This window comes from Cervus canadensis, chromosome 33 (genome assembly GCF_019320065.1).
Source record: "Cervus canadensis isolate Bull #8, Minnesota chromosome 33, ASM1932006v1, whole genome shotgun sequence".
Classification (NCBI taxonomy): domain Eukaryota; kingdom Metazoa; phylum Chordata; class Mammalia; order Artiodactyla; family Cervidae; genus Cervus; species Cervus canadensis.
In genome coordinates this window covers 28,470,312-28,497,224 of record NC_057418.1, presented here as the reverse complement: position 1 = coordinate 28,497,224, position 26,913 = coordinate 28,470,312, and the positions used below count along the sequence as shown (strand labels likewise).

The 26,913-nt window shown below is 41.4% G+C and overlaps 1 protein-coding gene across 1 annotated transcript in view; it reads right to left on the bottom strand.

Moving 5' to 3' along the window:
* ARID1B (AT-rich interaction domain 1B) overlaps positions 1-26,913 on the bottom strand; it is a 410,189-nt gene that overhangs the window by 62,641 nt on the left and 320,635 nt on the right. The window contains exon 7 of the mRNA XM_043456854.1: positions 11,518-11,697. Within this exon, the coding sequence (XP_043312789.1) occupies positions 11,518-11,697 (180 nt within the window). The remainder of the gene's footprint in view (positions 1-11,517; positions 11,698-26,913) is intronic.

The following is a 26,913-nucleotide window of genomic DNA, read 5'->3' as shown; positions in this document are numbered from 1 at the left end:
AGGGGAAAGACAAGAAGAAATACAAAAGCAAAAACAAAAAAGATAAGGCACTGTAAAAACTGTAAGCAAAGAAGAGTAAGTCCTTGCAGAGTAGGAACACAGGGGGTCATCCGCAGGGGGTAGGCTGAGTGAAGGTCTTTGAAAAACCACGTTGAGTCTTGACCCAGGAATCTGTGGGGTAGGCTCTGGGATCTGGGAGAACTGGGGCTGAGTAAAAACTCTGTGAATATACCGACCATGTGACCTTAGGTAAGTTGTTTTTAATTTTTCTTGGTTTCATTCTCTTCCCTTTAAAACAGAGGATCCTCTTTATTTCGGTCTACTTGAAGAGTTGCTGTTAGGATTAAATGATGTTAATTTGTGTAAAGTGTCTCAAATATGGGTGTAGAAGTGGTCGGGGGTTACTGGTGGGATGAGAATAAAGCAGAAGAGGACAGAGGGCCCCTGTGGGTGAGGCAGTGAACAACAGCACAGACAGCGAGAGCAGACGTGACAGCAAGGCACTGCTGAGCTGGTGCGGCTGTGAGAAGGGCGCAGAGGGAAGACGGCCCCACTCTCCAGGCTTCCCAGCCTGGGGCGTGTTCTGAGGGTGAGGAGGGGCTTCTTCAGGTTTTTCCAGCAGAAACTGGATTAGATCAGCAACAACAATAAAACCTAGCAGTCCATGTTTCCTGTGTGCTAACCTCAGCTCCAAGTTCTTTGCATCACCTCCTTTCATCCTTAGGTCAAGCTTAAGAGAACCCAGTCACTTGTGTCCTCACTATTTAGGGAGGAGGAGCCTGAGGCGGTATGCAGAGTGACCTGACCCAAGGTCATGTGGCTAACAGGCCTCAGAGCCGTGGTCTGTACACTGTATTCCGCTAGCTGCACCCCTGACTGGCCTCTCAAACACTTAACGGAAAACTGCACTGACATAACAGCATCATCACAATCGTGAAAGCAGGTTTTCTTAAGGGCACCTCCAAACCTGTAAGAAGCCCAGTTTTCAACAGTGACTGATGTCGGCTCTTCGTTAGGTGCTGCTTGTGAACTCTCGCACATGGCTGTCCATGAAGCCTATCACTCGCTGAAGGGTGAGTATTTTAGGCTTTGTGGGCTAGATGATCTCTGTCAAAACTAAACCGCCACTGCTGCCTTGATGTGGCCAGAGGTGACACACATATACATCGGAGCATCTGTGTTCCAATAAAACTTTATTTACAAACAGAGTGGCCAGCCAGAGTGGCCATGAGCCGCTGAGCCCTGTGACAGACCAGTCTTGGGACGAGCTCCTTAAGAAAGGGCTCCATCAGCACAGAAGTGACCTGCTAAAGGCGGCAGCTACTTTCCCCGGGGTTTCCTGGAAGTCCAAGGGCTGGGGAGGAACAGCAGAGCAAGGCACTGGCCATCTGAGGAGCTGGAATGGATAGGAAAATGAAAGGGAAGAGAAGGGACTGCAGAAGTTCAATACAATCACCTCAGGTGCCCCCGAGTTGCAAGCGAGTCAGTGTTTTATGCCAGCACCTCAACTATAAACCGTGTTTTCAAGAAGATACCCTGCCATAGCAGAAATAATCAACCTGATATTGTTTGTAAGTAAACACTGATTCAGATGGTAAAGAATCTGTCTGCAATGCTGGAGACCTGGGTCAGATTCCTGGGTTGGGAAAATCCCCTAGAGAACAGAATGGCAACCCACTCCAGTATTCTTGCTTGGAGAATTCCATGGACAAAGGAGCCTGGTGGGTCCATGGGGTCGCAAAGAGTCAGACATGACTGAGCGACTTACCCAACACAACACAAAAGGTAAACATTCACTGTTTATCAATTTTGAAGTTCTTTATAAAAAGTTCTGAGGCGACTCTGAATCTGGTGTCCCATGGGACCACATGGACTGTCCCCGTCTACTTTCCCATCACACCATCTCAGAGGAAAGGGCACCTTATGCTCACACTGGATGGGGGGGTTGCAGAGCAGTGGACAAGATGCTGTGTCCCCCTCTTCCTGTCCCAGAGCACAGTCCTTGGGACTCTGCTCTGTGGTGGGATGAAGGCTCACCCCTCCCCACCCTGTCCGCCTCTCAGCCCTTCCCCCCAGACTGTCTGATAACATCAGTGAGATACAGTGCTCTTCCTTGGCTCTTGCTTTTATTAAAAATAAACTCATTTGTAGCTTGAATGCAAACGAAATTAATCCACATATTCTTCCTGTCCCTCTGTAGCTAGTTTCCACTCTCCCTCCCTCAACACTTGGTAAGTGACTCATTTGGTAAGAAACGTTATTCAGTGAAAACATATGTACCCTTTGCTTTCGAAGGAAATGAAATGACACTTTAATCTTGTTTTAGAAAACAAGCATTTACATGGTTATTGCAGACTAAGCCCATAATGCACTTGATATGAGAGGAAGGTCCTTGGTTTTGCTAAATCCTGCCTATGGTTGAAGTAGAATGCTGCTCCTACTTGGAACAGAGAAACACTGTCCCTCTGGGTTCCTGCACCTTGGGTTTAACTGCCAGTCAGGGGCTGTATTTTAGTAACCACAAAGGAAAACAACTGAGATGTCCAGTACCCCTGTCCCCATTTTCTATCTTTCTCATTCATTTTATGTGATAAGAAGAGAAGAGCTCTGTTTCAATAGCGTTGCTCAGTTCCACAGCTGGTCTTCATTGCACAGCAGGAAGCATTCTGTAACCCGGGAGAATATGCATCAGAGCACAACCACCATGCACACCCACACGCATGCGTGCACTCGTGCTTAGAAAGGCCCATTGAATGCTGGGCTCCCAGGCTTATTTTCCCTCAATCAGTTGGGCTGATTTCACAAACTGGCACTCAAAAGCACATGTCAAGGGAATATGTTCTAATTATAGAGGCCTCTATTTGGTGGAAGAAATACAAAGTTCCCTTTTCTTCTCCTTGAAACTTTAAAAGACTTTCCTCATTAAACTCACATGCCTGGATAAAAATGGTTTCTAAAGGCTTTAAACGGCTTAAGAGGCAGCAACAGATAAATCACAGGCTGCAGAAACTGGATTTGAATACTGGTTCTGACACTTTCTAGGGGCACGACCTTGGACAACTTATTTAACCTCTTGGAACATGAGTTTTGACAGATAAAGTAACAATATTAATGGGCAATGGGCAGAAAGTGACTAGTACAGTGCCAAGCATGGGATTACCTAATAAATTATAGCTATCATCACGATCATCAACAATAATATTATCAATAATCACTAATACAATCTTTTTCCCATAATCTTTTAAAAATGTGTAGGAGTAAATGATCCATACCCCCCTCACTTTGCCTACTCGATAATGTATCTTTCTCCCCAAAATAAATAAAAACCAAATATGTAAGCCAAGCAAAATATGAGAGGAAAAGCCAGGAATGAGGAGTGCAATCTTATTTCCATGTTTCTCTAATAGATTAGTAATTTGTTGGCACTGGCTCTGACAGAAAACAGATGGATCCAGCATTAAGCACAATGAAGGCAGCAGATGCTAGGCCAGCCCACCTCAGCTGGACGGGCCTTGCAGCCAAGTCCGAGAGCCCACAGTTTTCAAGTGGGTTCATCTTGGCACACCAGCTTTGGAAAATTGGTCACCAAATGAATTCAGATTTTAACTCACCGGGAGCTGTATTCAAGCACCAGATAACGGAAGCAGGAGCTACACTCTATTCACATCACCAACATTATTTTAGGAGGATCACAAATAATTCTGTACCTGACTCTGCAATTTTAAAATTTGCTAGTTAATATTAATATCCCAAGGTTACAGCTTCTATGGAATTATTAAATGTTTCCAGCTATTTTGCTTCTCACTTTCAACCATCCAACAATGACTTAGAAACAACTACTGCATGCAAGGTCCTATATTATTTCCCCTTGCTGTGGAGGGTAAAATGGTGCACAAATCACAGAACAGACACTTGAAAAAAATGAATAATTAGCTATATATTATGATGAACACATTTGTGAATTAGGTTTAAATCAGCACTTTTTATGGTCATCTACCACTACACTTGTCATGTTTATGGAGGTAGAATTTCTACGCATTAGCAAGCAGACATGCCCTATGACCACCAGCACAGTTAAGACATGGCAAGGGCACTTCGGTCAGGACAAAAAACAGCCATCTGGTGGTCAATCTCGTCCCCGGCCCTGGCAGCCACTGGCCTGATTTCTGTTCCTGCAGTGTTGCCTTCCCCAGGATGTCATGGAAAGTGACTCATACAGTACTGGGTCTGGCTCCTTTCACTCAGCATCGTGCTTCTGAAATTCATCCACAATGCTGTGCATATCAGGAGTCTGCTCCCTTCTGCTGCCGAGCTGTATTCCATCTTCTGTGGACATGTGGGCTGTCCCCATTTCTGGCAATCATATGACTGAAGCTACTGACACTTACACACAGGTCTCCCAGTGGATATGTTTCATCTCTCTTGGTAAACTCCAGGGATGGCTGCTATGTTGCACACTAACTGCGTTCTTAACTTTGTAAGAAACTCTACCACAATACATATGAGAGTTCCAAGTGCTCACTGTATATCCTTGATATTGCAAATTTTTAAAAAATATCAGCCATTCCAGTAGCTGTTATGGATACTCTTGTGGCTTTAATTTTCATTTTCCTAATGATAAATGATTTTGAGAGCATTTTTCATGTAAATAAGATCCTTGCTGTGTAAAAAAAGTTGTATTTCAAAAACCTTCCAATGTTACTTTTCTAATCAGAATGATCACACAGTGCTATGCTTTCAGGCACAGATTTAGGAGAGAAACTGACTGAGTAGTTAAGAAGACCACAGATTCAAAATGAAAGCGCACTTACCCCAAGTTGCAGTAAACCCTACTATTTGTGGAAATTGAGTTAATTTATCTTTTGAACTGATACATGAGGCACCACATTTTTCCTAGGTCAACATGCATTTTAAAAAGTATTCGAAATGCAAAAGCAATAATAATATGATATAAAGCTTGTAAAAGAAATGGAAAGATTCACTGCCTTACAGTATGACTTTAATGTTTCACTTTTGGTAGCTTTTTCCCATTATGTTATAAAAATTAACTCCTTTAAAATGTAATTATACAGTGATGCGAGCTCAATACAGAAGATACAGAAGCACAGAGAGAAAACAGACAACAATGATCCCTAGTGCCGTCTCCCAGAGGTAATTCTTCAGCACTGAGCAGTCAGCCTAACAAGCATCAAGCATCAAAGCAGCATCAAGGAGGAGCAATGGGATACTCCAGAATTCTCTCTGTCTGAATCCCTGGAATTCTGTCTCCATCCATTCAGGAAATAGTTTTTAAGAGCCTCTTTTGTGCCCGCTCTGTGCTCACTGCTGATGATGCAGCGGTGAGCGAAGGCAGAGAGCTTCTACTCTGGTTGGCAGGAGATAGGTCAATAGATAAACCTAGACCACGCCATGCAGTGCCGAGTACTCTGATGGAAAATGGAGCAGGGAGAGCTTGGACAGAGTGTAGAGGGCAGGCACCCCTGAGAGCGTGACTGAGGAGAGCCGCCGTGGGGAGGGAGCTGTGTGTGCATGTTGGTGCCTCTCCACCACCACCATCAAGGCTGACATACACACAGGCCTGGGAACATATGGGCAAGTCCGATGCTGGTTCTGACTTCAGAGCAAGGAGAGAAGAGAGGAGCGCAGGCTCTCAAGGAGCAGGGGCATAAATGTCTGCATGTGTGTGACCTTCACAAAGACACTGGTCACCACAATGTCCAGTTTCCTCATCTGCACAAAGGGTATAATACAAGACTCTCTATCTCCTGTGGTTGCTGTGGGAAAAAAAATATTCACAGTAACTATCGCTGGATGCTAACAATGATTAGAATCTGCCAAGGAATAGACAGAAGCTGCCCCAATGTTAGTAAGATAACTTTCCATCAGCAAAATTCTTTTTACTGTATACTGTATCATAAGCCTCCTTTTACTTTCAATATGCACAGATATTCAAATCTATTTCAGAGTAAAGCATAAGAAAAAGTTAACTACTGCCCTAAAAAAATGTAAAATTATATTGTCTTAATTCAGTAGCCAAATTCGGCATAAAACAGTAAAAGCCCTATGGTAAGGAAGGAAGGATTCTCAGAGTCACTTGTCACAGGTGCCTGAGCACCTGCGTCCTCCCTGGGCTCAGAGCTGCTGTGCCCTGCGCACACCCACGGATGGCGTGGGAACGGCTCCCCCTGCAGGGAGGGCTCTGATCCGCTTCACCTGATGGCAGGTGCAGGAAGCCTTCAGAAAGGACCGGTGGTGCCAACGTGTACTGAATTGAACACTAGTCATTTCTTTTAAAACAAGCAATTTAAAAAATGGCAGAGCTGTGAGCCTCAGGAAAAGGCAGCTTGCTAAGACTTAAGTCAAGCAGCCTGTCCACATCCTGCGTTTCTACACCACCATCGACAACTGTTCTGATCCAGGCCGGCGATCCAAGTTCACAGGATGACCACGCCCCATGGGATGCCGAGTCATTCAGCGAGGGGAGGGGACATTGGCACCCCAGATGCTGTTGATTTTAATAAGCAAAGTGAAATAATTATCTTCACACTAGTCAAAATTCATGTTGCTGTATATTTTTTCTTTCTTACTGTGAAGTCGATTTGTACTTTAAATTTTCCTTACTTCTTTCCTAACTCCCAGGTTTTGACAAAGTCAAGATGATTATCAGTCTGCTAAGAAAAATTCAAGTTTCAACCATATAGCTTGAAGGCTAAATTTGAGCATCAAAAGATGATGCTATTAATCACCTTTGGCTATAATATGATCTGCTACAATTTGTTTTCTCCTACTATGAGCAAGATAAAGATTTAGAAAATTTTGAACAAAGCTTTACAGACTATGGAATTAATACTTTTCCCTAGCACTGTCCATTTAACAAAAAAATCAAGTTAACGTAACAGGAAGAAGTACACACATCAAGAACACTGCAACCTGTTTCAGGAGAGAAATGAATGAAACTGAAGCAGGAGTGGCCTGCACACAAACCAGCCTCCAGAAAGCCAAAGAACAAGATCTCCAATTAGCAGCACTGTTCACGGCAGGTAAAATGAATCCATGCGGCAGACACACCTCACTTCTATAGAAAAGAGGCTGAATTCAACCTAATTTAAGAGCAAGAGTGGGGACTAAAATCGTGGGTCATGGTGACCCCAAGGCTACCATGGCCTAGAAGGCTCTCTGGAGTAGCTGGTAGGTGACATTTATACGTTGTTCCTCTTGAATTGAAACACTTGTAAGATTAACGTGCAATTCACTATTTTAGAGCTGCATTCATTTCAACTAGGTATCATTTAAAGTTTGCCATTGCTGACTTTTAATGAATAAAGGAGAAGGAAGAGTTCCGATGGCATCTGATTTATTTTAGAGGGGAGCACTCTAAACCCTTCTGAAAAGCACCTCTGACCAAGTACTTTAGGAATAAAGGCTCGTCAGACTCATCTCCTTATAAGCTCCCTGCTTCCTAAGACAACTATACACATCAAGGCATAAAACCAAGGCTGAGTCCGTGCGCAATGTCTATAGCTGCACATGGGGGCCCCAGACTCTCACACAGGGAGCGACACCTGGGGGCAATCGCGGCTCAGAACTCCTGTCAGTTGCTCAAGAAAATACTCCTAAATCCTTGCAAAACTAAGGCTAGGCCCTCACTTTTTGCAATTAGTGACAAATATGCAAAAAATATTTGTGGACAGTCTGTGACAGACCCTGCTCTAAAGAACATACGAACAAGACAATGTCTGTCCTTAGGAAATAGAAAGGCTATGAAGATGAAATGGCTTTCAGCTCCCTTTTCCACATACAAATTCATTTATTAATAATTAATACAGCAATTAAAGAATTCCTTTTTATTTATTAGAGCCAAGTCTCTCTGGCCCTCTCTACTCACAAACACTTTGTAAGGGGAGTTATTTTATATGTGCTTGCTTGAAGGTAGAAAAGCACGATTTCATAAAATACACTGTAATTAAACATTTTTACACATTTAGATCGGTTTCATCCCATCTGTATATTTAATAATTCAGACTGTATAGTATTAATATACATTTTAAAAAAATTTCCTCTTAATAGGAATCTTATTCTTAATCTCTAGTATTTTTGGCGTATTTCAAGCCTGTATTCCCCAAAGCTCCTTGAAGGCTCACAGTCTGTCTTCTCTCTCCAGCGGCTCGCTGCAGGGACCAGCAGGAAGGAGTGTATCTAAGTCATGGGAAACGACACAGCAGGCACTCTGGGAGTGGCCTCTGGTCTTTCTTGGTTCAAACCCTCGCTCTGCACTGACCAGCTGTGGGATTGTGGGTAAATTACTTAACTTGCTCATTTGCAAAATGGCATGACATTACAGGTTTCCTGTTAATGAAGAAAAATGGGAAAGTATACCTCAATTTGAATCCCAGCATGACCACTGTGTACCCTGGGCAAAGGTGTTTATGAGGTACATGCCTCAGTTTCTTCAAGTGGAGTAACAGTGGTACCTATAACATGGCATGTTGTGAGGATTAAATGAGTTAATATAAGAAAAACACTAAGTGTTTAATAAATGCTGGCTGCTGTTACCAATAATTTTGAAGAAGCTATTTCTGACAACAAAAAGGTTTAGCAAAAAGAGACTGTAAAGTATCTTCCCCTGAGATCTCTTAAAAACATTAACCCGGAAGAAAGCCATCTAGCTAGAAACAGAGAAGATATGACAAACGACTCTGTGGATCTCTGCACAAGTGATTCTTTCCAGACATCAAAACCTGTAACATAAAGATGGAAGCTGAATATTCTACTAATAATTTGAGTAGTTAATCAAGAGAAAGAAAAAAAAAATACTTCATTTGGGTCTCTGTTTAAAAGGATCAATCAAGAGAGAAAGGAAAGATAAGAATATTTCTTGAATTGAGAAATACAAGTTATAATTGCCATTTCCTGTCATTTGTTTGGTGAGGACAGGGGGAATACAAGGAGGAAAGCAAACAATTCTGATTTGAACTGAGAGCACCAGAAAATGGATTTTTAGTTCACGGCATCGGGAGCCAGTCAAGAAACCTGGGGGGTGAGGGGGAGTATAGAATATGCTGGAGATGCCACATGGAAGGAGAACACTGCTGAGGGCATAAAGTTAAAAAGTGCTATGTATAAGAACTGTCAGCCTTATTTTAAATTGTCCAACCTAGGTTTAGTATTTATACCTTAAAAAAACCCAAAACAACAATCTTCTTGATTATATATCCAAACTGTTATGCAGTGGATCCAGGGCGCCACATTAATGTAAAAAGGCGCTGGAGTCGAAGCAAAATTCAGACTCAGAACATTAGAATTAGAAGCAACTTCCAAGGTAACACAATCTAATTTTCTCATTTTCTATAGGAAAAGTAAACCCCAGAGAGTAAGCAATTTTCCAAAGGCATACAAGGTTGGGTGAGAACTCTCACAGGAGCAGTGCTATTAAATCAAGAATCTTAATATTCAAAGATTCCAGAAAACTGAGGGCTTTATTTAGAGGATAAACTCATTTTATGGAAATTATCTTTTGTGTTATTAGCTAACTCCTAAAGTATGAGTGCTTTATTAGCCATTCACACAAGACTCATCAGATAGTCCAAGGCACTGCCTTCCCACCTTCCCTTATTTGAGAGCAGCAGAAGGTGAGATTGCAAGAGTATTTAACAGTAGAGTGGCCAGTTTCCAAGATAACATACATGAAACCCTTGGAGTGGCAGTGAGTAAGTCCCAGGCCCTAGCCACCCCTAACTCTGAGAATAAGGCCCTGGTCTTGTCTCCAGTTACATTCTGAGTAAAAGTCCACATTTTCTGTGCATGTCTCAACTTACAAACTGCTTTCCCAATTTTTGCTAAAGTTCTTGTCCTTTCCAGATAGCCAAAGTCCCCCCAGTTTTGAAGATACCCATTGAGTGGCGCAGAGGGCAAGCAGGCGCTCTCACAGCTGAGTGATATGTTCTGCCTTAGCTCAGCAACAAACGGCCACATGTCACAACTACCTTGGCTGATGGGGAACTAGGCAGACCCTGGCTATCAACTGGGACCTTAAATTCCCAGAGCTTTTACAGGAATTAATAACACAGAAATCTACATGGAATGAAGGGAATCAAGTCAAACCTACGTTTATACCACTCTGACTACATGCACATGGACAGAGGCAGAAAGGGCCATGGGAAACATTTGCTCTGGGTGTTCTAATATAGTTTCCCAACAACGCAAATAGTTGGAATACAAAGTAACAGAGCAACACAAGTTGAGGTGATGGTGCTACACTGATAGTTCTGAAGGTGCTTAAAATCCTTCAGAAAGAGATCTTTAGAAAACAAGAGAGCTTTCAAACTGTGAGGTAAGGAAAGCTTTCCTGAGAAATACCAGGTAAGAAGCTGAGAAGGCACCTGGCCTCCTCAAAGAATCGTCTGGCCTTGCAGGTACTTCTATGGCTGAAGAAGCTCGAAGGGCATCAGCACAGCACATTTTCCAGATGGACACTCTCAGAAGTATTAAGGCTTGTCTATGGCCATACCACCCTGAATGCGTCTGATCTCAGAAGCTAAGCAGGGTCGGGCCTGGCTAGTACTTGGATGGGAGAAACATTACGGCTTTAGTGAGTCAAGGAATCTGGTTTGGCTGTGGAGGCAGGGCAAACATTGTACTAGTTTCCTAGAGGGCATTGTCTTCATTCGGAACATTCCTGGTATTTTCAGAAGTGAGGAAACTCTGGGAATTGTGCCAGATTAACTCATTCTAAGTTATCCATTAATGTCTAATTTAAATAAACAAAATATAAAGAAGGTGCTAAATTCAAATGCCTTATTGCTAGAAGTGACTTAGAAAAAAAAATGTATCAGGTTAAACACCTTGATGAAAGGATTTTGCACGTGTAAGACAAAACAGACATCAATGTTCAGGAAGGCAGAATGTAAATGGGGCATTTTGGGCATGGTTCCACTTATTTTTCTACTCATGCCTTATCTTCCTTTTTGAAAGACATGTCCATTTCAGGCTTTGTCCTGTCTTTTAAGAGTAAAACTGGCAGTGACTGAAAACTAGAACTATTATTTACCTGATAGAGCACTCTGGGGACAGATTAGGAGGAAAAGTAATGGAATGCAATCCTTCTGAGTAGTGAGCACACTGTTACAAAGGTAATTACAGAGAGGGAGGGGCAGAATCAGGACTCAACAGAACAACCTAAGTTTTGGATCAAACTTTTTGAGGTCAAGGCTTGTGCTGCTTTCGCAACAAGCATCTAGAGCTACATCGCAGAAACAAGGGTTCACTCCTTCATTATTAATAACACATGTATGAAGAGCACTTACCAGAGTGTCTGATGCATGAATGCTTAATGAATAGTTGCTATAATTATTCTTCCCATCACTATGGGAAACTGAAGGGCTGTGGTTTGCATTAACCTCACAGATCTGTCAGGTAACAACGGGATCTTAGATGTTTGTAACATTGAGGTCTTGAAAGAACTTGCATGGCAAAATTTCTACAACCTACTGAGTGCATTCCAGAGAAACTTTTCTTTACCTTGTGGTCCATACTGGCTCATCTGTGGACCGTAAGTCCCACTTGAGTTACTCTGCTGAAAGCTACTGATTCCAGGGTGCATCTGGCCTCCAGGAGAAGGATGAGGCGACATGGATGGTCCTGTCTGCTGAGGTCCATATTGAGACATCTGAGGGTTTCTTTGTGTGCCTGCCATAAAACCTAAGTGAGAAATAAATGGAAATATATAAATGCAGGTGACAAAAGTGGACATGGAATTGTGTGCAAGGCAGATGGGAGAAGACTGGGGTTGTGGGATTCCCCTATGCAACATCGAAAGACATCTCAACCCAGTGTGGAAGATGCGAGAGGGTCCAGGGTGCTACCCGAGTCTCTCATTAGGGTTCCTAGGAACCCTATGGACTTAACACTTAAACTAGGGAAAGGAGAAGAGGAATAACAGGCAAGTGACCTTAACCTCTCCTAACATCCATTCTTGCCAGGTTGGACATGCTGTGCACATCCCTCAGAGCCTTGGCTCAATTCTGGATCTCAGGGCCACACGTTGCCATTCAAACACCCCAGCCCTCTCTCAAGCCCAGGACAGCATCCAGCTCTCCCTTGCGTAGAACTCTCTCCCTTCTGACCTCCTGGAGCCACAATTGCTCACTTTGACTCCTGCAGTGCTGAGACTTACCACCTGATTCACACTGTCCCCTAGGGGGTACTGCACACAGGTGGAGGGTCTGAAGTGTACTCTGCTACCCAAATACACTGTGACTTCCTCCTGCAAAGTTCTGCCCATGGCCATGGTGTCCCCAGCGCAACACCTGTGATCCTTCCTCCCACCCCATGTCCTATGGTGCGATGGAGCCATCAGCACGTCTTTTGTCTCTACTTCTGAAATGCACCTTGGGTCACTTCTCTTCTCCATTTCCACGTCTATAAAAGCTCCTGTCTTTCCCCCCACACCTTGTCATGGTCTGGCTCACCCCTCTCAGCCCTACCCCATGTTTTGTGCCTTTTGGTTCACTTTCACAAAGCTGCCAGGTCTTCAGGGATAAAAAAGGAAATTAGAGCGTATCTTCTCTGCCTAACACCCCTGACCCCAGGATCACTGGATCCAAAGTAAAATGCCAGCATTTGACTATAGTCTCTGGGACCCTGTGTGGTCTGAGGTTGCTTTTCTCACTCTAACCCCACTTCCTATAGTTTTCTCTCCTCCTCACTACCTTGAAATCCACGGCCTTCTCATGCTTCCCAGAAGATAACATCAAGCTCTTTCCCATGATAGAGCCTCTCTCTCCGGCCCCCTCTCCCAAGAACCTTCTACTACTGCTGGTTCCTTCCCGTCCTCCAGGTCCGCCCTCCCTGACGGCACCTCCTTTTCTGATGGCAATTTTCCTAACCTGTCATCAGCTTACTCTATTTCTGACTCTCTTCCCTAGAACATAAGCCCCAGGAAGGCAGGGATCATGCTATGTGACCCTGCTGCACCCTCAGGACCTAGTTGGGAGTTTGCACATAGTAGGTGCAAAAACTGTGTAATGAATGAATGAATTTTAAATTCCTCTTGTACCTAAAGTGCTGAGCACCACATGGTAGGTGCTGAGCAGATAGCTCGCCAATGGATAAACAAAATCCATCTTTCAATTGAGAAAGACTATAAAGTCAAGGTATGTCCCCCTCCATCAGTAGTTTGGCCAAACATAAGCAAGTATTATACATAGAATGAACTGTGAATACACATTTAGACAAAGAATACCCCATGTCAATATGTCTATCTAAGAAAAAGAAAAATTATCAAACCAGCAAACTAACAAAGGGCAGTTTGCAAAACAACTCCCAGAACCTGAACCTAGGGGTTAGAGCTGGTGAGAGTCCCCGCTTGTCAGCTGAAGGCTCTAGAACAGTGGCAAGTGCGGAGTGGGGTGGGTTCCATCTGCTCTGGAGGAGAACCAAGAGCAGTAGCTTCCAGAGAGTCTCCTGAGGCAGCTGGAGGGAAAGATGGTGCCTGCACCCAAGAGCAGCTTACATTTAGGGGGTTAAAGAGGAAGGCATTTACAAAGGCCATGGTTTACATTTCAGTAAGAAAAAAAGTCTTCGAACACTGCTTCTGTCTAAAGAGAGAGACATAAAATATAAGTAAGTAGAGCTGTTCCTTATTATCCTATTTCATTTATTTATAAAGATAAGGCTTGTTAAATTGGGCTCAATTGGCAGCTCCCAGATATAAATCATCATAGAAAATGTTTGCTTTTTCAAATCTGAAAACAAACAGAAATCAGAGTGCTAAAATTACTATAAATGATTGCATCTTCAGATGTAACATGAAATATTTATCTAAGCCTTACTATAAAATTCTCAAGAGTTTCATACAGAGTCCTGTTTAATAAAAAAATGTGTCTGAATTCCATACAGATTGTATAAGTTTTTTTTCCTTTCTCTCTTTGGAGAATGACTGTTTTCTTCTTCATTAGTTAAGGAAAATAATACGTGTCCTCTTTTTAGCATTAAATTTCACTTCAACCAAGAAGTGTCCATGCTGAAGGATTAGAACATGTGTAATATAGCACATCCTTAAGTTACTGCTGCCTCTCAGACGCTTACTATAAGCTTAAGGTTTGTTCAAATGACTTCTAAGAATTCTTATCCGGCAAGTTATTTCATAATTTCTGACTCTTAATTCAGTCCTTAAAAATATGTACATATATGATGTCATGATCCAGTTGAGTCATCTCACTCATCACTGGAATTTTGCAGAAAATAAGTTTGTGAAAAGGCTCCTAAAGAGGTGAAATGTTAAACTTAATCCAAATGGAATATGTAACAACATCAAATTCCACAATGTGGAGACAAGGTTCTATGGTGTATGGAATCCACCTCCTTCCATAGAAATTAAAATGAAAATACAGAGAAAAAAAATTACATCCTTTTCTCTGTATGCTTTTACAATGGCACTACTTACAAGAGGTTTCTGAAATCTTGTTTTATTTTTGGTTAGACTCATCCCTTTCCATGTAATTCCCAAGACAATGAAAGGAGGTGACATAATTTCCCTGACTCTTTTCTGAGCTATAATCATTGAGTGGCAGCTAACTGGGAACAGAAGGCCTAGATTATAGTTTTGCTTGTGTCAATAGCTCAGAATCTAGTAGGGTAGACAGATATTTATGTAAATATGCTGCAGTGTGTGAACTGATCAAAACTAGCAGCGTGACCTTAGGTGAATCATAATTTACCTGAGGCTCAGCTTCCTCATTTTAAAAGTGGATGAGGTTGCTGTAAGATAACTGAAACAGCACATGAAAATGTTCTGTAATCTGAAATGTGATACACAAAAGTAAGAGATGATGATAATAATTTTCTGGCTTATAAATTGCTATGAGTATATTTTAACTTCTGAACACTCCACATATTCAGGTGTAGTTTCCAACCAGTATGAAGAAGCTAGTTTTTATTTCTTCGTTTATTTAAGTATGTGGGATCCACATTACTCCAATACTTGTGTCAGTTCAGTTCAGTTGCTCAGTCGTGTCCGACTCTTTGCGACCCCATGTGTGACTGTCTACAAATTCTAAAGGGTTAAAAAAATATATACTCCTGTCTCCTACCACTTAGTCTCCCTGGCCAAAGGCAAGTGGTTTTTTAATGTATCCTTTCAGGGATATTTTATAATTTGTTTGTGTTAGACTGTGTATTTCCTTTATCATGAGTAGAGTTGAATATTTTGTTTTACAGCAGTTTCAACTCTTTTTCTAGAACTATTTATATCATTCGTCCATTTTCTGTTGGCCACTCTATGTCATAACTAGGAGGTATCTCATCTTGCAGATTCAGCTTTTTTTACCAAATAGCTGCATGGTTCACCAAAACTTTTGCATCTGCAGTCCTATGAAAATCTGGTCCTTCAGTCTGATTAACACTGGCAAAGGCCATACATAGTCTTGGCAGGAAAGCAATGTGATCTGACTTGCATTTTCAAAAGCTAATTCCACCATCACATGCAGCATGAAGAAAGGACTGAGGGAAAGTAAGGCTAAAGGTCAGAAGACTCGTTAGAGGAGTTAGGGAAAGTGATACACAATATATCATCATGATTAAAGGCCAGCAGCAATCCTACTAAAAAAGACTTCCACTATGGATTGTTGTTGTTATTTGCTAAGTGGGATTCAACTCATTGTGACCCTATGGACTGTAGTCTGCCATACTCCTCGGCCCACGGGATCTCCCAGGTAAGACTACTGGAGTGGGTTGCCATTTCCTTCTCCAGGGGATTTTCCCAACATGGGGATTGAAGCGCATCTCCTGAATTGGCAGACAGGTAGACTCTTTACTGCTGAACCACCAGGGGAGCCTCCATTATGTATATAACCATATTTTTAAAAGGGTATTGAATATAGTCATAATCTAAACAAACTAATAAAAAATTAGAAGGCAGAAGTTAACAAAAATAGAAGTATTTCTACTTTTCATCCTGAATATAGAGATCTGCACATCCATTATTTGTTTCCTCATCTATAAAATAGGGACAATTGTTATCTCTCTCGTAAGGTTGCTGTGGGGATTAAATGAGATGATACATGCAAAAAACTTGTAACAGTGCCTGGCGCACATACGCAGTGAGCTTTCAATAATCACCATCTGTTACTGTTATTATATGCTCAAAAAAGGAAAGCAAGAGAGGCGGCACGGTATGACAGCAAGAACTAGGACATCAGTCATGTTCACTGTGCAGAATACAGTAATTAACCTAGCCTTTCTGCCTCCGTTTCCTCACCTGTTAAATGCAGAGAGGGAAGACATACAGTATTTATAGAGACACTTCTAGTTCTCCATGATTATGGCTTAAACTTTTAAAAAAAATCTAATTCAGGTCTGTAATTTGCACACATATTTATTTGGGGGACAGTCTTCATTTTAACCTTTATTTTGAATGAAATAAAGGTTAAAATGTTTCAAAAAAATAAATTTCAACCTAGAATTTTCTATTTATGGTGACACGTTTGATTGTATTTTGCCTCCTTTAGAAAGTTATTATAAAATGGCAGGTTGTAGCACAGTTTATGAATAGAAAAACTGACGGTTAAAAGAATGAAGCCTTTAAAAAAAAAAAGCTGTGTAATTTTTCTAGTTATTAACCATCTGAGTTTAGAAAATCAAACTAACTAGTAAGGAAAATTTAGGAAGTATAAAGTTAATTTCCCATATAGTATAAAAGCTTGTTGAACTACTAGGTGTATTATGGAACTGGCAAATAATCTAACATGGAAAAATCAAATTTTGGAAAAAACTACTAATTTAGATAACTACTATTCACATTATATAAAAGAACTTATTTGGAAATCTTAGAAACTTCATATGAAAATATGGTTTACACATTTCATCCATAAAGTATATGCATAGGTTTATATAAGTTATGTAAGTGTATATATTTTATTTCTGAATCCTTCCTTATATGTATATGTGACCACAAACATATGTACGATCAAACTTGACGAAGTGGAAATTCTATTCTGAGAGGAAAGGTACTGCAGTAATAGGAAACACACACAAACACACACATGCATGCATGCCATCTGTTTGGAATCAGATGTGGATTATAGAGGCTGCCTCCACTATCCACTGTGTGGACCACAGGTTCTCTTGTATAAAACAGTGAATGCATTTCCTATCCTGGCTTACAAGACCATTCTGAGAATCAAATAAGAAAAACATATGTGGCTGTACTTTTCTAAACCGAAAAACACCACGAGAATGCCATACAAAGGTATTACTGCTGCCTTTTTAGTGATGCTACAAGCCATTCACTGCGTGAGTTCTGATCTAAGCTATCACACTGGTAACTCTACCCAGAGTAATGACATAGAAATCTTCTACCAGCATGCTCCAATTTTACTCCGGCATTCATGGAACTGCAGTTAAGAAAAACCAGCATTTTTTTTTTAAAGTAAAAGATGTGATCCTTGTCTTTGAAGAATTACAATTTAGTTGAGTAGACAATAAAACTTACCAACAGAGAAAAATGATAAAATCACAAAGTAACTGAGACAGATTCTGGGCAGCATGCTAGGTGCTGGGGATATAAACAGTGAGCACTCAGGCTCTGCCCCGTGGACTTAACATTCTAATGGCAGAGACAGCCACCAACAAACAACTAAGAGTAAGTATGAGCAAAAGAAAACAGAAGTACAGGTACTCTGAAGGTACAGGAGAAAGACCCAATTTGGACTGGGGACAAGGGAGGTTTCCCTGAAGAAGGCCTGTTTAAGTTGAGCCCTTAGCTGAAGGTAGGATGCAGGTAAATCTAACTAGATCTGAATAAGACTAAGAATAGGTCTGACTAGCGAAGTGGATGCTGCAATGTGCATTCCTGGAAGCCAAAGTCTGTGCATTCAGCTGAATCCCAGTGGTCACCGGGCACCCTTCTATTTGCTCTGGTCTTGTCTATGGGCTTCCCTGGTGGCTCAGACGGTAAAGCGTCGGCCTGCAATGTGGGAGACCTGGGTTCGATCCCTGGGTTGGGAAGATCCCCTCGAGAAGGAAATAGCAACCCACTCCAGTACTCTTGCCTGGAAAATCCCATGGATGGAGGAGCCTGGTAGGCTACAGTCCATGGGGTCGCAAAGAGTTGGACAGGACTGGGTGACTTCACTTTCACTTTGTCTATGGTTAGGTTAACATTTCCAATCCCTTTCTTGAAGCCTTCCGCTAGCCCTGCTGCTAAATGTAAAGAGACCACTAAGAAAAGGCAGAGACACCCTTAAGACAGCCTGCTCTCACCTATGTACCTCAACATCCACTTTATGCTATGAATTCATCCTTTATCATCTCTCCAGGGATATTCAAGTGTTTGTTCCAAAACTAGTCACTGACTCCATTGCTTAACAGAATGAAGCTGAGTAGTCCAGCAGTCAAGTCTCTTCAAATGTGACCTGACTATTTCTCCATACCCATCATGTTTACATGGTCATCATGGAGTGCCCACTCTGATTCGATCACTCACACTTTTACCTCCCTTGCCTTCTTCATACATTCATCCACTTAACCAATATTTATGGACCATCTCTCATGTTCCTGGCAATGGACTATTCACTAGCCTAATAACAGTTGACATTTAATGACTAGCTATTATGTGCTAATGGCTTTGTTCACTATTCTTTTAAACTTCAAAACAGCTATAAAGACATTGAGGCTCACAGAGGTTAATTCACTAAAACCACTTTCATGTATTTTTTTTTTAACCACAATCCATACTTAAGAAATATATCTTCTACCAAGATTCAATGTGTATATGTGAGTATACATATATGTTTATATATTCACATTCAGTATTCACACATACACTGTATGCTTCACAGAAAAGTTTCTACCCTGATTATGTGCAATGACCTCTGATATTTTACATATATATTTTCAACGAAAAAACCCATGCTTGAGAGGCACAGTTCGAAAACAGACTGCTAGATTGTGTCCTCTGTTGAATACTGAGTGTCTAGAGGGTCATTCACCACCATGAGACTGACATGCTCCAATCTTTCCTGGCTCCTGCTCCTGCTGCTTCCATGGCATTCCCTGGCCTTCCAGAAAAAAAGACACTTTCCTATGCTGTATGTTAGCTGACAGAGAGCAGCTGTCACAGTTTTATCATTATTTGTGGGGGTGACTGTCTTCCCCCAGTCTGTGAGCACTGAGGCTCTAAACAAACACATTCTCTTTGCATCTGTCTCCTCTGGACCAAGCCAGGTGACTGGCACAGAACTGGAACCAAATAGTACAAGTTTTTTAATGAATAAGAAAACATCTTCATTCAGAATCCATTTACTTTTACTTTGGGAAAACAGTTTAATAAATGTGATGGTTTGGCTCCTCGTTCAGAGTATGTTCAAGTAATCATTTGTGGCAAAAAGAGGACAGCTATTCAAGACAAGAACAATTGACGGCTGATAGCCTAATGGGCCAGAAAGCACCATTATTTCTATCACCTAAATATCTGCCAAATGCATCCGCTCTGTCCATCTCTACTGTCGCTGCAGATTCAAACTCTGGCCTCACCACTTATGGTTAGGACATTTCAGCAAGTTAATAGTCAAGCCTTAATTTCCTTCTCTGAAAAAGGCGGATGACTACTGAGTCTACCTCATGAGAGTAAATGTGAACATGCTTTGTAAAGCATAAAACTTAGTGCCTGTACACAGCAGAGGCTCAGTAAGTGACAGGTATTATTATTCATATTATTTTTAAATATAACCCACCATTTATTACCCATCTGAGTGACCCCAAGTTTTCAAACTAGCTTCCCTTGCCAGGCTCCCCTTCAAACCATGTACCATGGCAATGCTGGAAAGTGCTTCAAATCCCTGGACCATGGTTAATTCTCCTAGTGGCCACACCCTGTGGTCTCAGGGCAAATGGTTTGATGCCCTTGCCCGAGTGCACGCAGCTCCATGTCACTGTGCTGGGCTGGCCGGCTCCATCCTCCACCAGAGCCAGTTATAGCTGGTGGGCAGCCTTCCTCACTCAGCTGACTATCCAGAAACCAGTGCCCTTTTCCTGATAGCTAGTTCCAGAAATAATTGGCTGGCCATGTTACTTGGCTCAGAAAACAGAAGCCTATCAGTTTCAGGCCACTCAATCAATAGCTACAATAGTGGTTAGCTCTGAGCGGTGTTAAGACTCAGCGTGCATCCTTCCCAATCTTGCAGGGTCCCTAGAGTTTGCCTGTTAAGACAGTGAGCGGGGGAGTGGAAAGAGAAGAGGGGGAGGAAGAGGAAGAGAAAAAAAGCTACATGGAGAGACAGATGTCAAGAGTCCTGTCAAGTGCCTGAATAAACTCTCAGTGTAAAGAAGGATCTTGATTTTTGTTTATTACTGGGTCAAAAGCACCTATGTGAATCACTAGCTTGATAACACTTATGCAATGGATAAATCAATCTATTAGGTTTTTTGAAAGGAGACTAGAGTCTGAAACGAGACTATTCTATTTCCAGTTATAAAGAAAACCCCCCAGACCTTGCCCCAGATAAGGGCGTACCAGTCTTCAGCTGAGGGATTATTGAGGAACCTTGAACTTGTATGATAAAGGCCCAATTTTGGCCAGACTTGTTCCCACCACCTACTAAGGGGCTAACAACTTGTTCTAAAGTTCATTCCAAAGGCACATGAGTTCATTTAGATATTTCACCATAATCTGACAATTCTTTGAACACCATTTCCCATTTACCCAATAGCTGAAAGCAGGATTGGTGGTGGGGCTGCAGGACCCTATCTGGAGTCATTCAGTCTGCACGTTAAGGATGAGTCTCACCAGGGTCATCCTCCTATGGATATTCGTTATCAGTGGAAAATTTCTAGACAATCTATTCTATTACATGGCAGTAGAAGTCATTCATGTTAAGTCTAGGAAAATGTTATTAATACTTCAATCTTTACACAGAGGCCAGTATTAAAGACTAAGCCGAAGAAGCTTCTGTTTTCCTTAATGTGTTTTTAAGAAAACATATTACTATCTTGGAATCTTAGAAAACAGGCCTAACAGAAAATTATCATTTCTAAAATGTCCATCCACATCATTTTAAGTGAGTTTTCAAGACCTTTCAAATATTTACTTCAACATGCTATTATTTGTGGTTTATTAAGTGGGTGTTTTTCCTGGTTTAGAAAAAAATGCTATATGATGCTCTTACTTGCAAAACAGAAAATTCTTATAGAAAAGAAAAACCCACAGTGACTGTCTAAACCTTCGCAGGTCAAAAAAAATTTTTTTAAAGGAACTGATTTATGTATCGATTATAAACAATCACATTTTCCATGTAAGAGATAAAATGAATACAGAATATTTTTATGTGGTATGAATGAGGAAAAATTCTTCACTGGACAAGACAGAGATATAGCTTATCTTTAAGAATATTTAAAAAATTCTCAAGAATAGATGAAATTATACTTAGGCTTTAAGGCATATCTGGAGGAGATGCTCCACAGAAAAACAGAGAGGAAAGCTCCCTGAATCCAACAGGCAATGACGGGTTGTCACAACTCCATAACAGTCACTGATGGGTTAAAGGGCCATCCATGGAAAATGCATCTCTAAGTTGAAGGGTGTTAGAAGACTGACTTAGAAAGTCAAATAAGTAATGGATCAAATACAAGGAATTTCAGAAAATTAAAATGGAAGGCATTTTAAATGTGGACCTAAGCCTCCAACTGTATATCCTTTCCTTCTTCATGCAAGACAACAAATTCTGCAATGTAAGCAATGGAGACCTTAAATCCTGATGGAAAAAACAGCGTTAAGCACAAGACCCAGATCATGGTTCACCCCATCCATCAAAGAGAAGAGCAAAGAGAGAACACGAGTGCTCCAGCTACTGCAGGGGAGCAAGCGAGCCCAGCACCACGTCCACATGAGCATGGCGCCTTGTCAGCGGGGCCTCCTGAGGACGGTCAGGACACCCACAGAACACCCAAGGCTCCACAAGCCACCAAAAGGCAAGGCACGTTTCTCCTTTGGCACATGGATGGTTTATTTTCATGTTGGCATCTGTTAAACATTCACAGAAGAACTGCCTTGTGTCTTCAGGGCGGTTCAATAAAAGATGTTTCCCCACATGTGTGAAATCATGGTCACACGCTGCACCACCTTAGCAGAGGCTCCGACTGTAAACAGAGAACCATTTCTCATCGCAAATAGGTGTCAGATTCCCATTTGGAGAGAAAAATAGATTTTAAAGAATATTCTTGTTACATTTTAATATCTTCAGTGTTTAGTTGCCTGCCTGCTTCTCTTCACAACATGAACTGCTCCAAGGAAGACAGAAACTAATGACCCATTCAAGGCTGTAACCCAGGCCCCCCAGTGTTCTCCCAGCTGTGCTTTCAGGTTAACTGGCACAATCGCTCTCTCTCCCTTTCCTGTCACCACCGTACCCTCTATTCAGAGGCACAGACGACAGCATCTAAGTTCTCCCCACCCACCCCTATGAAGCCCTCTCAGCTACTGATATCATCTATCATCGCGAAAATCAGAGTCAGGGGAGGGACTGGACTGACTACCCAGATGGCAGATGGGAGCAAAATATTTGGCCTTTCCTTATATAATTATTTGGAGTTTAGCTGCAAAAGTCAACTTCAGTGCTGAGGGTGAAGCCAATTTTATGTGCCCCTACATGCTGGAAGAAGCAAAGAAATCACTTTTTCAGGCTTTCAACCCAGTCTCACCTCAGTCATCCGTGACTGATGCTTATGATTACTAGTATTTGCACCGAGCTTTGGAATAGGTAACTTTTCGATACAAGGTTGCATTTGACCCATGCAACAAATCCATGGGACACTCTGATCCCCATTTTACAAATGAAGAAGAATAAATTCAATTACTTGTCCAAGGTCACAAAACCAGTTAGTGGTCAATTTGTACCTAAACCCAGATTTTGGGTTCCAAATTCCCTGAAGATTAAGATGAGGAAAAGAATGCATCTAGGAGGCACTGTAGTAAGACACTGGCCAAGGCCCCATGGCCCTGGTCCTCACAGAGCTCTCCCTGGGGAAAGAGCTCCAGCAGGAACTCCTCCGGGGTCCTGAGCACTGCCTGCCTGCGCGGGACGGTGCTGGCCTATCAGGCGATGCTTCCTTCTTTGTTCTGGCAGGAAACTCGGACAGGACTCAAGGACCTACTAGGTGTCAGGCCGTTTGGAGGATATGAAAGATTAGTAAAGATGGGCCAGGGGGCCACAGGTCGGGGAGGGAGGAGGGTTGAGGAGTGGGTGGCAAAAGGTTTGGAGAGCAGTGCACATGAAGACCCCAGAAGACCACGGCTGGAGACCACGGGGCAGGAGTGATGAGAGCGAGCCCAGGAAGGGAGGCTGGCTGGGTGAGGCGGCGCCCCGTGACCAAGCACAGCAAGGCCTTCCTGCAGAGGCGGAGGCAAGTTCTGAAAGGCTGGTACGAAGGGATGACATGGTGTCACCAGTCTTCTGGAGAGACCATTCTGGAGGCAGCCTGGAAAGCAGAGTGGAGGGAGCAAAGTTGACAGGAAGAGTGTCTGGGAGGTGCTGATGGAGCCTCGGGGGCCTGGGCTGGGATCGTGCCAGTGAAAGCCAAGAAAAGGAGGATGTGAGAAACTGCTGAGGGGTGGAGTCTGCAGAACAGGGTGACTAGTGCAGAGCTATAGGAGAGAAAAAGACATCAAGGATGCCTTCTAGCTTTCTGGCTTGGGGAACAAAGCAGACGGCAGTCTTTCACTGAGGTACAGACCCATAAAGCACAGGAGAAAACATGTTGTTATAAATAAGTGCACACAATACACAATGCTGAATTTACCTAAGATCCAGATGTTCTCAAATACTTTCACGGAAGAATAATGAGCCAATTACAAATGAGTGTTAACTATTAAAAACAAGCTTTAATTGGCAATTCAAAAAAATTACTGCACATACAAAAGTAACAAAACTATGCTTCTTTTAAAATATTCTAAAATTCAAACTGATGATTCTACAATGAACACAAATTGATTTTTATTGTAGTGGTATTTATTTCCCCGAGCTCTTTGGTGAACAGATCTCTAGATAGCAGACTTAATAGGAATTCAACACTAACCCTCATACAATTCCTATACTGCTATTCCCTTCATTACTGACTACCTTCCGCTTGGTCCACAATCCAGCCCAGAGGCAGAGTTCTGGGGCTGAAGAAATTAGAAACAACTTCTTAGATAGTCTCTCTTGTACAGTACCTCCCATTTGAGTTTATTTTCATCTGCCACCGATTATAAAAAAGGGATCCTCAATTAAGAGTGGAGGCTAAATTAATTGCATCTGGGGGTGAGGGTAGACTGTCATGAGTGCCTTAACACGCTGATCTACTATATTTACACAACAAGGCTTGAGGAAAGGAATCTATTTTCTCTTTTTGACAATACCATTGTCCTGAAAGGCAGCATCATTTTACAGTTAGTATGCTCACGATGTAAGTGATAAGAACACCTTTACATGCAAGAACAATTAGACAGGTTGACTGGGAGATCCTTCTCTGACAACCAGGGAACCTATGAACCATCTGAGCATCTGCAGATTGACCATCACACTGAAAACTGAAAACCTCAGAGAAAGAGCGACAAAATAATTTCTGTAGTTTGCACACACACACAAAATCCCATTTTCAACTCCTTAACCATTATCTCGATGGCCTCTTCCATTTCTGTACTTACTGGTTAATCCGTTCTTGACAACTGAGTTAGGTCAATTAAGATGTACAAAAATAATTTTAAAAATTTCAAAACTGATTTTTGGTGTGAATATCACTAGGAAATAGCCAACAGCATTAAAAATTTTTCCAAAGTTTTACTTATTTCCCGCTAAATATTCTGGGGTTGTGAAGCGCATGGTTGGCCTCTGGACAGCACACTTTACTGTGAGGCTCCAGGTGCGAGCACCCCACCTCAGACTGACACTGTGTCTGTATGACTGTACAAATATTTCTGGAAGAATGTAAGACAGAAGTGGTAGCTTTAATCTGGTTCAAGAGAGAGAAACACTATGCTACAGCAAATGACTTACAATGGTAAAACTGAAAGAAGACATATCAATATGGGAGGCTTTTTTTTTCCATTTATTTTTATTAGTTGGAAGCTAATTAATTTCAGAGCAAGAAATACTTTGTTCTTTGTTCTGTGCTCTGAATAGATCTGAAACTTCTGAATGGTTGTGAAGGCTGAATTATTTCCTGTCGCTCAACTCAATCTTTGCTGAGCACCTAGTATATAGAAGATGCCACTGTAGCGTAAGGTGCAGGGCATAAATAAGATTTGGTCTGGCCCTCAAGAGTTCAGTCTAACCTACAGAAAGACACTGGATTTATTTTAAGAGATCTCTTTTCTGCCCTTCCCATTAAAAAGGAAGAGAAAGATTTACCCCGTGCGAATAGAATGTGCTTAGAAATTTGATGAGGAATTCTATTCATATGCTGAAAAGAAGCTAACATACACCATTAAAGAGTGGGAATAAAACTATATCAAGGCAGTTAACATTTGGGATTAATAACAGAACAAAGACATATTCTATTCAATCTACTTAAAATATCTAAGTTTGAAACCTTATATTTCGAAGTACATAAGATTCTGATTCACCTTCTTATGGTAGCACACAAAAAGGACATCTAAATGCCTGAGCTCACCATTCTGCTACACACTTTTTCCAGAAAATGGCACTATTTGTGTTTATAAAAATGGAGCTACTAATAAATATCACTGTGAATATCAGATTCCAAAAATGAGAATTTTGTGATTCATCTGACAAATAGCCGTCAAGAACTAAGTTTGGCTGGATTAAATACTAAAAATACATAAAACTGCAATATTTTGTTATTTTTTTCCTTGTCCTGAAACTACAGAGTAGCTACACAACTTGTCTAGCCTAATTTTGGCACCACTGATACAGTAAAAGACAATTCTCAATTAGGTACAGTAATACTGTAGACTTTAACTACAAACCTATTTAAACAGTTGAGAGAGGAAGAAAGGTTGTCCTGTAGCTGGACAAGAATGAAGGCTGGGGGTGGGGGAACCGGATAATTCTGGAAAGTCTCACCCAGGACGCCCTCCATACGGTCACGGAATGGTGCCTAAGTACTGCCTCCAGCAACAGAATATATTTCCTAGCACATCACAGTCTGGGAGCAGCATCAATTCTGCTTGCAAGCCATATCCAAAAGGGAAGGTTCTTAGTGGTTCTGCTTTCAGCATATCTCAAGGACTAATTAAATCCTCATTACTACCTTCTAATTATTCAAATACTATGGGATTACACTAAGGAAGTCCCTGCTGGCATACTAGATGAAAAGGGTTAAATAACCTATGTTGATTTTGAGAATCCAGATCTAGTTCAGACCTTCAGAAAACCACTAGCACTAACATGAATATTTAACTAGACACCACTGTGAAAATTAAAAGGGAATTCAATTAAAAGGTTTTCAAAAAATTAATTCTGAACCTCTCTACATCTGTCCAAATAAATAAGCCTTCTTGAAACGTTTTCACCTAATTGCTAATCCAATAAACTAGAAGGGCATTTGCTAGTTTCATTAAGCTTAACGTTTTACAGAGGTTAAAAATGTGATCATTTTGGTGTTAATAATAATTATACTTATTTATCTACTCAGATGGCTATCCTATATTCCCTGCGAGAAAATAGGACAATCTACTAGTAAGCCATTTCTTACTGCCTTTTTCAAATTTTAAGATATATATGTTAAAGATTAAGAAGTAAGGATAAAGCGAATCTAAACATGTTGGTTACAATTTTCTAGTAAAATATATTTCAGTATTTTAGGGTTATCTTAACTATTCTTCCAATGCCTTAGTTCGTATAATTCATAGTATTTGATTTTTTTGGGTGAAAGCATGTTGCTATATGAGGTCTAGAGAGAAAAGATTTGGCTTAAATAAAA